This window comes from Saccopteryx bilineata, chromosome 2 (genome assembly GCF_036850765.1).
Source record: "Saccopteryx bilineata isolate mSacBil1 chromosome 2, mSacBil1_pri_phased_curated, whole genome shotgun sequence".
NCBI classification, from domain to species: Eukaryota; Metazoa; Chordata; class Mammalia; order Chiroptera; family Emballonuridae; genus Saccopteryx; species Saccopteryx bilineata.
In genome coordinates this window covers 271,796,486-271,810,801 of record NC_089491.1, presented here as the reverse complement: position 1 = coordinate 271,810,801, position 14,316 = coordinate 271,796,486, and the positions used below count along the sequence as shown (strand labels likewise).

Here is a 14,316-nt window from a genome sequence, read left to right as displayed (position 1 = left end):
CCCCTAACCCCCTCCCCCAAACTCTCCCTGGAAGAATTCCAGAGCCACCACTGCACTCAAGCTGGCCCTGGCTTCTGGGCCGAGGAGGGCAAAGAGCACAGTCCAAGCCCAGGGTCCCAGAGAAATAATGCCCTTTACTGCTTTCCCTGGCCATTGGCTGGTGGCCATGAGCCAGTCACTCCCCCTCTCCAGGCCTGACGGCATGGCCCTGTCCAGTGAGGCTGCAGTTGGACCGGAACCTCCCCGGACTAGGAGCTTCCAGGATTGGGACCACGTTCCACCCCGATCAAGGCCAAAAGGCCAGAGGCGGGACCTGCCAGGGGTTAAATACTTCTGCCCAGCATTCCTCCCGGCCTCTCCTCTCGTGTCCCAGTCCCAGCAGGAAGTGTGACCAAGATCAACCATGGTAAGTGTCCGTCCAGGGCCAAGGCAACCTCCCTAGGGTGGTGCATCCTTAGGGAGACTTCCAGAAACACCCATGGCTGAGCCTCCAAGCCTTACTGTCCTTTTCTTTCTCCTTAGACATCTTACAGCAACAAGGGAAAGAAGGTAAGCAGGAGGGGCAGTGTGGGGTCAGGGATGTCAGCAAACTTCAGAAGAGGACTAAGTACAGTGGGCGTGTGATGTCTAGGATGTGCAGTCAACGTCACCTCTGCCCCCCACCCCCACCCCAGACTGAGCTGGACTCAATCTTGCCCTCCTAGGAAAAACGTTTCTCTCTTCTTAAACTGCTGCCAATCTCTTAATCCTATCTGGAAGTCCTTTCTAAGGTCCAACTGAAATCCAGGTTGCTGTAGCTCTGGGTTGTTTCCTTCTGGTACCTGGGCAGGCCTCCCAAGGGGGCTTCCCAATCCCAACCCCCCAGGAGCTCAAGTTCTACATGAGAAACCTGTTTAGTGGCTTGGAAAGACTGTTGAGGTGTGGCGGTGGGGGAGGAGGGGACAAGGGAGGTGATCCATGTCCGAGGATTCAGCCTTACCCCTCCTTCCTTCTCAGCCCGAGAAAGGCCGATTTCTCCACTTCCATTCTGTGACCTTCTGGGTTGGCAATGCCAAGCAGGTAGAGACGAGGGCGAGGTATTGGGGTAGGCATAGGGGTGGGAAAGAGGGCCTCCATAGACAGGGAAGGCCTCCCTCCTACTCTGTGATTGGCTCCCAGAAGGGGAGGATCATAGCTAGTGTTGGGACCCTTCCAGGAAGGACAGATACTCTGGGTCCTATTTACCCAATCAGGGCTGGACCCCAGCAGGAATCTAATCTGAGGTCAGCAGGGGTCAGAGAGCAGCCTTTCTTCCCAAGAGGGGCTCTATCCTGGGATGAAGGGGCAGACAAGCTGAGAGGGCCTGGCAGCTCTCACTGGGCTCCCCCCAGCTGGCCCCATGCCCTCACGAACCAGCCTGCCACTCTGATCCAGGCCGCGTCATTCTACTGCAGCAAGATGGGCTTTGAACCAATAGCCTACAAGGGCCTGGAAACAGGTTCCAGGGAGGTGGTCAGCCACGTGATCAAACAAGGGCAGGTGAGTCCCCGCCCCAGGACCGCTACCCATGGAACCCTGTCCCTCTCTTCCTGCTGGTCTCTGAGCTCCCAGAGACTCTTGTGCCTTTGGGTGAAGTGAATCAGGAGGCCATTTCCCCAAGCGGGCCCAGGCCTCTCCCAGGGGCACAGCCCCCACTGGGCCTTCCACCAGACACCTCTGCACAGCACGCAACAGGAACCTTCTTAGTTTCGTCTCCTCCTCTAAGGCTGGCCTCACAGATGTTCAGGGAAAATTGGCAGAGGTCTTGGATGTCAGAGCTGAAAGTCTGAACAGTGTCCTGGCCCACAGGGTCCCCGGAGCTCTCCCCAAGGGGAGGCCTGATTCAGCAGCTCAACTCAGGACCTCTGGGGTGTCAGTGGTGGGCAGGGAGGAGGAGTGGGGTGCACCAATGCTCATGGCCGGAGTCGCCGCTCACCCCCCTTCTCCTCTGTGTCTTAGATTATGTTTGTTTTCTCCTCTGCTCTCAACCCCTGGAACAAAGGTGAGGGCCCCCCCTCCCCAGGGTTCAAGGTGCCAGGGGGTGGGGACCTGGTATTGTGGGTGGGGTCAAGGACATAGGGGCAGGTCAGGGCTCAGGGAGGGGGCCTCATCCTAGAAGGCGAGGGGAGCCAGCACGCTGGGAGGACAGGTGAGGGGGCCGTGACTCCAGCGCCACCCCCGCCACCCTGCCGGCCACAGAGATGGGCGATCACTTGGTGAAGCATGGCGACGGAGTGAAGGACATCGCGTTTGAGGTGGAAGACTGTGACTCCATCGTGCAGGTGAGAACACACCTGGTTTGTCTCCCGTAGCCTCAATTCTGGGCCTCAGTTTCCCAATCTGCCAAACGGGCATGAGGGTAGCAGAGGCAACAGCAGGAGCTGGCTGGGGTTCCTGTCTGGGACTGGATCACGCAGAAATGACCCAGCAGGAGCAGCTGGCAGAGGCTCTGGGAGGACCCAGACCTCACCGCCCCACCCACCCCACCTCCTCTGCAGAAAGCCCGGGAACGGGGCGCCAAAATCGTCCGGGAGCCCTGGGTGGAAGAAGATAAGTTTGGGAAGGTGAAGTTTGCTGTACTGCAGACAGTGAGTTTACTTCCGTGCCCTCCCCCTGCCATTCGCCACCACTAAGATGAAGATGCCAGGGTCCCCTGCCCCCAGCCAGACTCCTTATGGCACCCCACCTGTGTTTCAAAGCACAGACTTCTCGATGGAGTCTGATCACCTGTAATGTCCAGCCAGTGTGCAGAGGCTGATGAGAGCTACCTGCCTCTGCTGGAGCTTCCCTTCCTTCCCAGTGGGGTGGGGGTGGGGGGCTGACATCATGGGGATGTAAGTTTCAGGCAGGAACTTTGAAGAAAGTAGAGGAATCAGGTCTGGAAGCCCCACCCCACACTAGTTTTAGGCTTTGGACAAATCACTTCTCTGTGACTACATTTGAATGAGCCAAGACTGGGGTTGGACCCCTGTGCAGTCTGAGAGGCACTATGTAACCTTCCTGTGCTGTGATCCCTCCTAGGGTTATTTATTGTAAGGTCAAATATCACCTGGGTACAGCACTTTGCAGAGTGCAGACACTCCAGCAAAGATTACCAAGTGTGTTTAGTACCTGTGTGATCATCATACCAACACACATTCTCAAGATGAAATGCAACTTAAAATGGTTAAGACTGAAAAGCCTATCAGTATAATTTGGTCGATTGCCCTCATCATTTTTTTTTTTTTTTTTTTTAGTTTCACATCTTTTTTTTTCTTTGGCAAGAGAGACAGAGAGAGAAAAAGAGAGACGAGAAGCATCAACTTGTAGTTGACGCACTTCAGATGTTCATTGATTGCTTTCTCATACGTGCCTTGACCAGGCAGGCTCCAGCAGAGCCAGCAAACCCTTGCTCAAACCAGTGATGTTGGGTATAAGACAGTGACCTTGGGCTTCAAGCCAGCAACCTTTGGGCTCAAGTCAGCGACCATAGGGTCATATCGATGATCCCACGCTCAAGCTGGTGAGCCTACGCTCAAGCCAGTAACCTCAGGGTTTCTACCTGGGACCTCAGTGTCCCAGGTTGATGTTCCACTCACTGTGCCACTGCCAGTCAGGCTAGTCCACATCTTTTTATTGCACCAAGCACTATGGTCCCGTGGGGCAGACAGACTATCAAAGAGATTCCCAAATGACAGATTTAAATTCATTTCAGAAAGGGGAAGTGAACTGCCCAAGATCACACATCGAGTTTGGGTCAGTCCCGGGCTGCTACCCAGGGCTGTGTTGGTGCCATGCCATGTGGCCCGGCCTCAGAGGAGGTGGGAGTTTAGGGGCCACACAGACTGTTTTCCCTCCCATAGTACGGGGACACAACACACACCCTGGTGGAGAAGATAAACTACACTGGCATATTCCTGCCTGGATTTCAGGCCCTGGCGTTCAAGGACACCATACTCTCCCAGCTGTGAGTACTGCTCGAGGCACAGCTGGGCTGGAGGACGATGCCCCTCTCTTCTGGGCTTCTCTGCAGGGGTGGAGCATTGCAAATCTGCTAGGCAGCTTCCAAGAGCCCCCAGGGGTGACTTGGAGAGGCAGCAGAGCAGCTAAGTACATAGGATCTGGAACCAGACTGCCTGTATTCAAATCCTAGCTCTGTTACTTCTTAGCTATTTAACCTTGGCAAGTTACTTTATTTCTCTATAACTCAGTCTCTGTCTGTAAAATGGGGCTGGTAAGGGTGTGTGAGTTGAGAGAAATAAAGTGCTGATAGTAGGGGCTTTGTAATAATGAGCTAGTCTTGTTATGGAGGGGCCATTGGGAAAGGGGGTATATTTAGGGAGTAACCTTCTCACCCCTTGATCGCGTCCGCCCCCCCCCCCCCAGGCCCCTCTGCAATCTTGAGTTCATCGACCACATCGTGGGAAACCAACCCGATCAGGAGATGGTGCCTGCCACAGAATGGTGAGTCCTGGCCCAAGCCCTTCCCACAAGGCCCGCTCTCCAGTTCTTCTTGTCTCGAGACACCAACATGGGACACAGAGCACCCGGTAGTAGAAAGCTGGCTTGAGGCCACCCATTCATCTGTTCCCTGTAAAACTGTCCCCATGGAGAGCAGAGAATTTAAGGCCCTACATGACCCACAGTTCCTCCCTCTGAGGATTCAGCACGAGGTGGGTGTCACAGTTCAGGGAGGCTTGGAGGAAGACTGTCACTACCCACACAGCACCCTTGTGCAAATTAGAAGCAAGTGCCCCTTCTCAAAGCACTTGCATCTTTTGGAGTGTAGCCTTCCTATAAGGATCTGGCTAGAAGGCATATTTACTGCCACTGGAAGGAAAACTGTCACAATAAAGGTACAAATCTATGACACGTCCAACGGGAATGCTGGCTCCCTTTCAGAGTCTGCTCAGGGAACAAGTTCTGGAAGGTGGAATATGGGCATGGGGACAGTTCCAGAGCCAGCGTGTCTTTCCGGTCACCCCACAGGTACCTGAATAACCTGCAGTTCCACCGTTTCTGGTCTGTGGATGACAGCCAGATACACACAGAGTTCAGCTCTCTGCGTTCCATTGTGGTGACCAATTACGAGGAATCCATCAAGATGCCCATTAACGAGCCAGCGCCAGGCAGAAAGAAGTCACAGATCCAGGTGGGGCTGTTTGTCCTGGGGGAGAAGAAAGCAGGAAAGAGGTGGGAGGGCTCTTGTGGTGACGGGGCCAATGACAGAGGTTTCCTTCTTGCCCCCCCCCCTGCAGGAATATCTGGACTATAATGGGGGCGCTGGGGTCCAGCACATCGCTCTCAGGACTCAAGACATCATCACATCGGTTAGAAGCCCATTCCTGGCCCTGATTCACCTCCCGTTGGGCTCCAGAGCCAATCTCTGTAAAATGGCGTGGGGGTGGCAGTGCGGTCCTGGGCTCCCCTCGCTGGCCCCTGCTGGTTCCTGCCACTCGTGGGCAGGCAGGTTCCCACCCTGGAGAGCTCAGTCTTGTTTCAGAACAACGCTCTGGACTTTAGAAACAGCAGGCGCCAGAGTTAACAGGAAGCCTGGATTCTCTTCCTGGTTCTGCCAGTGACTTAACTGCGTTTCTCTGGAGGATTCAACCTCCTCTCCGGGCTTTAGTTGCCGCACCTTGAAAATAAGGATCTTAGGCTATGAGACTGATTTAGATCCTTAGAGCCCAATACAATGTCCTGAGTCAATGGCTCCAGCCCCTGAGGCAGTTGGATCCTACATATTTCCTTATGTAGAGCGTAAAAGAGCCTGACCCATCTCATTCAATCCTGGCCCAACCAAGGAGTCACCGCATAACCCTGGGGACTTCATTCATTCACTTAGTCAATAGATGTTTATTGAGCATCTACTATGTGCCAGGCACTGTTTTAGGTACTTGGGACCTATCAGCCAACAAGACAATAGTTTCCACCTCTATGGAGGCAGACAGCAAAACCAGTAAAATATATGTTAGATGGCAGTGAGTTTCTAGAGGAAAATAAAGCAGGGCAATTGGGAGAGGGAGGAGGGTGCCATTTAAATCGAGCAGTCTCGAAAGGCCTCATGGAGAAGGAGACACTTGAGAATGCAGAGTTGGAAGGAGCAAATTTGGAAGAAGAGAAATGTGTGGATACCTGGGGAAAAGCACACCAAGCAGAAGGGACAGCCAGGGCAGAGGAAGGTTGAAGGAACAGCAAGATCACATGGCTGGAACTGAATGAGCAAAGGAGAGAGGGTAGGAGACAAGGCTAGAATGTCGGAGTAGGAGCAGATGGTGAGGACTTTGATTTAGACTCTGAGACGGGACACCACCATGGGGCAGACAGAGGAGTGACATGACTTGTATTTTAATAAAACCACTCTGGTTATGATGTTGAGAATAGATACTTAGTCTCTCAATGCCTCAGCTGTGAAATGGGGATAATGTCATCCAAATGCCTCCAAAGATCACTGCAAGGATGTAATGAGGCACTATGTAGAAAGTGCTTGAGACAGGCACACAGTGAGCATTACATAAATGTTAGAGACCGCTGTTCTTCTGACCGGATGCACAAGATCCTCCTGGCACTTTGCGGGGGGGGGGGGGGGGGGGCGTGGCTAGGACCGGGACCCTGCCTCCTCCTCCTGGCCCAACACATCGTCTGGGTAGGGGTGTTGAGTGTGGAGAGAGAAGGTACCCTTGACCCTGCTCCGAAACAGATTCGCCACTTGAAACAGAGAGGCATGGAGTTCCTGTCTGCTCCTTCCACATACTACAACCAACTGCGGGAAAAACTCAAGACAGCCAAGATCCGGGTGAAGGAGAGCATTGATGTCCTGCAGGTGAGGCTAGAGCAGGCTCCTCAGTCCACTGGGGGAACAAGCCAAGTTCCATCTTACCTCACAAATTTGGCCAAACTTCTACCCTTGCAGCAGGCACTGGGACACAGAGGGAGACCAGACCAGGACCCTAACGCCATGAGGCTTGCATTCTCGTGGGGAGACAGATGACAAAGAAATAACACAAATACCATCAGAGAGGGAGTCAGTGCCATGTAGAAAATTAAAATGGGCCCTGGACAGTTTGGTCAGTGGATAGGGCATCGGCCCGGTGTATGGACGTCCTGGGTTTGATTCCCAGCCAGGGCACACAAGCAAAGTGACCATCTGCTTCTCTCCCCCTCCCTTTCCCTCTTCTTTCCCTCTTCCCCTCCAGCCAGTGGCGAGGTTGGTCTGAGCATGGCCATAGGCACTGAGGATAGCTGGCTGGTGTGAGCATGTCAGCTTCATGCACTAAAAATAGCTCTGTACTTGAGCATCTGCCTGAGATGGGGGTTGCTGCATGGATCCTGATGGGGATGTATGCAGGACTGTCTCACTATCTCCCCTCCTCTCACCTAAGAGAAAGAAAGAAAGAAAGAAAGAAAGAAAGAAAGAAAGAGAGAGAGAGAGAGAGAGAGAAAGAAAGAAAGAAAGAAAGAAAGAAAGAAAGAAAGAAAGAAAGAAAAAGTTAAAATAGGCTATGACAAAAAGTGACCTGTGACTACTTTACAGGATTTAGTCAGGGAAGGCTTCTCTGAGGAAGTGACATTTCAGTAAACTCTAGATGATAAGAAGGAGTTGGCTGTGTGAAAGGCTGAGGAAGAGCAGTCCTGGCTAAGGGAACAGCAAGTGCAAAGGTCCTGAGGCAGGAGCAAGCTCCAAGTGCTTATGAAACAGAAAGAAGGCTAGAGTCAATGAGAGGAGTAGTGGCCTAGGTCACAGAGAAGGTAGGCAGGAGCCAATTCCTCTTGCAGGCTATTTAGGACTTTGAATTTTGTTCTTCTGTGGCTAGAAAGCACTGTAGTTTTTTGTTTTGTTTTTAACAATTTAATAATATGTGAGTCACATAACATATAAATCACTTTTTCAAATCACATAATTCAGTGGTTTTTAGCTATTCACTATGTTGTGCAACCATGATCAAAATAAATTTTAGAACATTTTCATCACTCTAAAAAGAAAGGGTATATAACCTTAGCCATCACCTACCAATCCCACCAATTCACCATCCCCTCAACCCTGCAGTCCTGATAGTCCTGATCTATCTTCTGTCTCTATAAATTTGCCTTTTCTGAACATGTCATATAAATGGAATCTTACAATGTGTGATCTTTTGTATCTGGCTTCTTTCACTTAGAAACACATTTGCAAGGTTCAGCCATGTTGTAGCAGGTGTCAGTGCTTCATTCATTTTCATAGCTGAATAATATTCCCTTGCATCAATAGACCACATTTCACTTATCTATTCCTCAGCTGGTGAACATTTGGGTTGTTTATGCTTTTCTGGCTATTATGGATAATGCTGCTATGATCATTTTTGTAAGAGTCTTTGTGTGGACATGTGTTTTCATTCTCCTGGGTAGAGATCTAGGAGTGGAATTGTTGGGTTGTCTAGTAACTTGATGTTGAGCCTTTTGAGGACCTGCCAGATGGTTTTTCACAGCAACTGTACCATTTTACATTCCCACCAGCAATCTAGGAGGGTTCCAATTTCTATTGGAGGGTTTTAAGCTGGGAATAGCATGATCTGATTTTTAAAAGATCGCTCTATGTCTGTGGAGAAGACAGACTGTAAAGAGGCAAGAGCAGAGCAGGGAGATTTCTGAGGAGGCTGGTAGGGTGGTCCAGGCCAGCCGTGATGGTGGCTTACGCAGGGACGGCAGCAAGAGGATGACAATTTGGAGAACTATTCTGAGGTGTCTGGAAATGCTGGAGAAACAGATCTTTAAGCCCTTTCCTATGGACTTTCTAAGGATCCCACAGTGCCAGGCTAGAGGCGCAGGTCAGCCTTCCCCTAACTCAGCCCCCTGACTCCCACCTAGGAGCTGAAAATCCTGGTGGACTACGATGATAAAGGCTACCTTCTGCAGATCTTCACCAAGCCCATGCAGGACCGGCCCACGCTTTTCCTGGAAATCATTCAGCGTAACAACCATCAGGTAGGTGCCACCTGTCCCTAGCAAGCCCTAGGGGTCATGCAGGTTAGCCTGGTTAGCTTTCTGAGCCCGCAACTCACTTTCTTTCTCCTGCTCCAGGGCTTTGGAGCCGGCAACTTCAACGCACTGTTCAAGGCTATCGAGGAGGAGCAGAACTTGCGGGGCAACCTCACAGACATGGAGACCAACGGGATGAGGCCGGGCATGTAGGCCCCACCCACCTCTCCGAGGCCCCGCCCTCCCAGGCGCAAGGCGGGCCACACCCCTAGTTCTGGAGCCCGCAAGTCCTTACTGGCCATTTCCTCTAGACCCCGCCCACCAGCCTGCGGGGGACCCAAAGTTACTCCCACCTCCTGACCATGCCCGCATCTGCAGTCCTCCTGAATAAAGTAGGCCGGTATCCAACGCTGTGTCTTGGCGTTTGTGCGGGGCTGGAGTAGTGACACCATCTGGACGCCAGGGGGCAGCAGCGCTGCAGGAGGCGTCCGCGTTAGGGGTTTGGAGCACCGCAATAGTGGAGGAACCAGGTGCAAACGCTTTGCTAATAGGACTGCCTGCACGGGTCAGGGGGCATTCTGGAACCAAGGGGAGCAGAGGGCTTACACTGTAGAGAACACAGACAGTATCATTTCATGGAGTGCTAAATGCTATATTAAGAAAATTAAGCAGCCTGACCAGGAGGTGGCGCAGTGGATAGAGCGTCGAACTGGGACGCGGAGAACCGAGGTTCGAGACCCCTAGTCGCCAGCTTGAGCACGGGTTCATCGGGTTTGAGCAAGGCTCACCAGCTTGAGCCCAAGGTCGCTGGCTCGAGCAGGGGGTCACTTGGTCTGCTGTAGCCCCCCAGTCAAGGCACATATGAGAAGTCAATGGACAAGTAAGGAACCGCAATGAAGAATTGATGTCTGTCCCTCTCTCTGTCACACACAACAAAAGAAAAGAAAGCAGGCTCTGTCCGAATAGCTCAGTTACAGAGCCATCCTGAAGTGTAGAGGTGCAGAGGTTGCTGGTTCGATCCTCAGAGCGTATACAGTGACAGCACTGTGTTTTCTCTTGGTTTTGGAAAGGGACTTGAGTGAGGGGCTTTGCCCAGATTTACCAGGCACATCCTCCTCACTATTGCAACCTGGTCTGCCCTGTGCACGCAGATGTCTTAATTGGGGCTCCCTTTTTGGTCTCCACAGCAGAACCAGTGAGGAAAGGACTTATAACATAGGACTGAGAGGCAAGGCGAGAGGTGGGTGGTTTGAAGAATAAGGGAGGAGAACCATCTGACTTGGTAGCTGAGGGCAAAGGAGATGTCCAGGATTTACAGGTTTTGAGCTTAGGTAACCAGCGGCAACTGTGGGCGGTGGGGAGGGATGGGGAAGAGAAACACCGTTGACTGACAGCAGGAGGAGCAGGTTTGCGAGGCAAGACTTAGGAACCTCAAATTTGTATGTGTGTTTCCCTGTGTCCCTTGGACTGGACGCCCTGGGTTGTCCTCACACTGCTCTGCGATGTTTGACAGAGTCTGGCTCCCCCGCTCCCCCCACAGTACCTTTCAGACTTTCTCCTTCACTCAGCTGCAGCCTTGTGCCATGGTGCTGAATACATCAGGTGGGGTCCTACCTCAGGGCCTTGGCACTGATTGTTCCTTCTGCCTGGAATGCCTTTCTCCAAGGTGTCCACAGTGAGATAATGGACCAAGGGTCCAAGGAAATAATGGACCCTCACCTCCTTTGACTTTTGTGCCCATATTGGTTAAGTGGATGTTCCTGATCACCCTATTTAAAATTTGACTCCCCTCCCACTAACAGTCTCTTCTCATAGCTATTTTTCTCCTGACTATAGCATTTATTCTTCTTGTTTGTCTGGCTCACCCACAAGAATGGTCACCATGAAGGCAGGGACTGTGCTTTATCCACTCCTGTATCCCCAGTGCCTAGAGGAGTATCTGGCACAAAGCAGGTGCTCAATAAATATTGGTTGGTTGAATGAATGGATGGGCGGGAACTGTGTCTGCCTTCTTTCCTGGCTCAGCGCTTTTTCTGTTCCCACGAATCCACCTGCAGTGATGTTCACCTATCTGGATGCACAGTTCCGATAACCAGCCCACCACTGATGGTCGTCTGCCCTGCCTTTATTTCTTTGCTCACAGTGAGGCTGCCAAGACCATCCTTGTACAGCCTGCTTCTGCTTATCAGGCTTAATTCCTGACAGTGGAACATTTGGGCTGAGAGCTTATGTGCATTTTAAATACTAATTGTTAACATCTATTTTTTCCCCCTAAAGATGGTAGCAATTTGTTTCCACTAATAACAGTGCATGAATGCCCCCCCCATGCTTGCCAACATCGGGTATTTTCCAACTAATGATATTTGCCACATGATGGGGATAATTTGCATCTCTCTAGTAAGAAGTGAGATATAGTATCTTTTCAGTCACACTCCTCCTTGCTTAGGTTTGAGTCTGTCCTCAGGGGTAAGTGGACATTGTTGAGCAAATTCTGTGGGCCTCTCCACTGGATCAAAGTTGAGACCTACCTGGAATACCACAAACACTACAGACATCTAATTCCTCTCAAACTATATTTTATCAGTCCTCCCCCAGCAAACGCAGATAAGAGCACCGTCTGCTTAAACATTGAACATTTTGAGTTCTTCTAATGATGGCAAGTTTCCTTAATTGCAGACTATGTATGAGCTGTGTTAGATACCGAGAGTTTTATGAAAAGTTCTAGAAGGAAAATGTGGAAAACTTTAAAAAGCTGTGGAAGATCTAGTCTGACTATAACTTGCCTAGTTCACAGAATTCACCTACAGGCTTAGTTTTAAGATCTGCTGGTCTGAGTGTACCACACCCCACCTATCCCCCCCACCACACCCCCCGCACTCCCACAGCCAGCCCTCCATCCACGCAGCAGGGTATGTCCCCAACAGAAAGAAAGAGGTAGAGGAAGAGAGAGGAGAGCAAGAGAGATGGCGTATCTGTAAGAAAAGTCAGTATATTTATGGTTTGCTTTATAAAAGTTACTATAATACAATGGTACATAGTATTGAATTCACAAAAATATGAACAAATATTTACAGCAAAACACTCCCACAACGGAAACACTTCTCTTCAAAACAAGCTGCATATGGATGACGGAGCCTATATGCACAAACACCCCTAAAACTCATGGGTTCTCTTCTTTGCGGGAGGAGGGAGGCGGAGGGGCGCGGGCAAGGAAAACAAACAAAAACAGAGGCAGAAACCCCAAACTCTTCCAAAGCAAAGATTTGTTCAATGAAAATGAAGGTATTGAAGAAAAATAATAAGCCAACACATTCCTGTATACGGCAAACCATTTTAGGGGTGGGGCGGGGGTTCCCGGGGACTGGGAGGCCCGGCCCCCACGCCCACTGCCCGCCGGTGGGGTCATTGGGCGAGGTGAGGCTGTCCCAGACTCTGGCTCCCCCACATCCACCTTCTGCTTCTTTTGTGTAGGGTGGGGGTGGGGGGCAGAAGGAAGGCAGCCCCTTGGGGGCTGCGCAAGTAACTTAAATCAGTCATCTCTACAAACTACACATTTCCTCATGTGAAAAATAAATATTTCCTCTTTTGCACAATTAGGCAGAAAACCGCATATGGGAGAGAAGGTCGCTGCTATGCCCAGGTCCCCCCTGTGTCTCCGTGCCACCAACTTCATGGGTCTTGAAATGGCCCGCACAGTCTCAAACAGAGGGCCTGGGGTGAAGAAGAAAAAAAAAAAGAAAAGCACAACAAAACCACCAAAGACAAGACAAAAAAAAAAGAGAAAAATAACAATTCTTTGTACAGAATTTACATGATAACAAGCTTGACACAAGCTGAGATACCAGAGGCCCGGTCTGCAGGGTCGCAGGTGGGGCGGCCCCACCGGGAGCTCTCCTGTCTTGGTGAGGATGAGTCCTGGTCACAACAGTCACTTTCCATAAATTATTTACATGTCTGCTCTGCTTTCTGGGGTGTGGAGTGGGGAGGGGGACACGACATGTGTGTTGGTGTGATTTTTTTTTTTTAGAAGTACAAAGAAATGAGCAAAAAAGTCTTCCACGTGTTTCTACAAGAAACAAGGTTCCCGAGAAAAAGTCCTTTACAGCAGCCTATATACAGAAGTTGGTTCTGAACTTCAAAAACCTATTTTTTGCCCCCTTCTGTTTGATTTTATACACGCACAAGGAAAAAAAACCTATGGAAATAAACCCTGAAAAGGATGATTGGAAGGAGGTACAAAGGGTTAAAAAAATCTGTCAGATTTAGATCTGAGTTTTAAAATCTTTCCCAAGATTTTCCTTTCTCTGGGAGAAATAATCTCACTCCAAAAATAAATATGGTTTTGATGTTTTGGGGTGAGGAGCTGCTGGCAGGGTGAGTTGGGGTGCAGGCTGGGGGCAAGCAAGTGAAGCTTATAAACAAAACAATGCCGCACGCATACATGGTCAGACACCCGTAGTGGCGGGACGGGGCCGCCTGCCCTGGGACGCTCTCCTCTCGCCTGTGAAGGTGAGGGCAGGGGAGAGTCAACGTGACCCTTCCCAGTGCCCCCCTGCCCACACTGGGGCCTCTTGGAGGCTCCCTCATTGCTGGCATTCGAATGAGAAAGTAAACATTGAACCCAAGATTTGGGGGGTGGCAGGGGGCAGGAGTGGCAGAGAGAGCCCAGAGGGAAAATTCCTGCCTGGGACCAGCTCAGCTCCACCAGGGTCTGCGAGGAGAAATGATGGCCCCAGGCTGCTGACTGGGGGTAGGGGTCTGTAGGAGGGTCTTCTCAGAGTCCACCGGCAGAGAGGGGGAGCCTTCCGTAGTGTTCTGAGGTCAAAGCCACCTGGCTGGACCCCCTCCTCTCTGCAGCACCTGGCCCAGCACCCTGACCCGGGGATTCCGGAACATGGGCCAACACACCATCAAACCGAGGCCTCTTCGGCGCCCGCTGGGGGTCCCTGCCCTCTGATTCTGCCTTCACATTTCAATGGTTAAAATGTCTTTTCTTATGACAAGAAAGAAAATAAAGGGAAGACAAAACAACATAGCAGCTTTCATGGAAAGAGGCTGATGATGAAGACAGGAAAGGGGAGAGAGAGAGAAAAAAGAGAGAGAGAGAAAGAGGGAGGGAGAGGGAGATAGACAGCAGGGAAAGCAACACAGGAACAGAGAGAATCATGTTGAACAGAAATCCTCAAGGGAGCATTTTGAGAAATGACAAGACACAGGCTGACAGACAGAGAAGCCCTTTCCCACTGAGGGGCTGGAGCCGGGGTCCTGGGGGTAGTGTTGGGGGCGCCAGGCCCTGACATGGCCGCTGGGTAGAGGACAGCACCTGAAATGGGGGTGGGAGGTGGGGCCAGGCCCTGGGGCCAT

At 51.2% G+C, this 14,316-nt stretch overlaps 1 protein-coding gene across 2 annotated transcripts; it reads left to right on the top strand.

Moving 5' to 3' along the window:
- The first annotated feature begins 237 nt into the window (after positions 1-237).
- On the top strand, positions 238-9,360 carry HPD (4-hydroxyphenylpyruvate dioxygenase). Of its 2 annotated transcripts, none has more exons than XM_066260642.1 (14): positions 238-406; positions 523-549; positions 997-1,059; positions 1,414-1,518; positions 1,978-2,020; positions 2,218-2,300; positions 2,517-2,606; positions 3,861-3,964; positions 4,384-4,461; positions 4,987-5,149; positions 5,256-5,385; positions 6,648-6,820; positions 8,842-8,958; positions 9,055-9,360. In XM_066260642.1, the coding sequence occupies exons 1-14, from the start codon at positions 404-406 to the stop codon at positions 9,163-9,165; spliced, it is 1,290 nt and encodes a 429-aa protein (XP_066116739.1). In that variant the 5' UTR covers positions 238-403; the 3' UTR covers positions 9,166-9,360. The 2 variants fall into 2 exon arrangements, with proteins under 2 accessions (XP_066116739.1, XP_066116740.1); XM_066260643.1 differs by having other exon boundaries at positions 243-406; positions 5,256-5,327; positions 6,698-6,820.
- Positions 9,361-14,316: the final 4,956 nt, after the last annotated feature.

What these genes read in the sequence shown, in the direction of transcription:
- HPD (XM_066260642.1), top strand. An exon ending in GGGTTGGCAATGCCAAGCAG is followed by an intron (nt 1,060 to 1,413) that starts GTAGAGACGAGG and finishes ACTCTGATCCAG; the next exon opens with GCCGCGTCATTCTACTGCAG. An exon ending in ACTGTGACTCCATCGTGCAG is followed by an intron (nt 2,301 to 2,516) that starts GTGAGAACACAC and finishes CCTCCTCTGCAG; the next exon opens with AAAGCCCGGGAACGGGGCGC.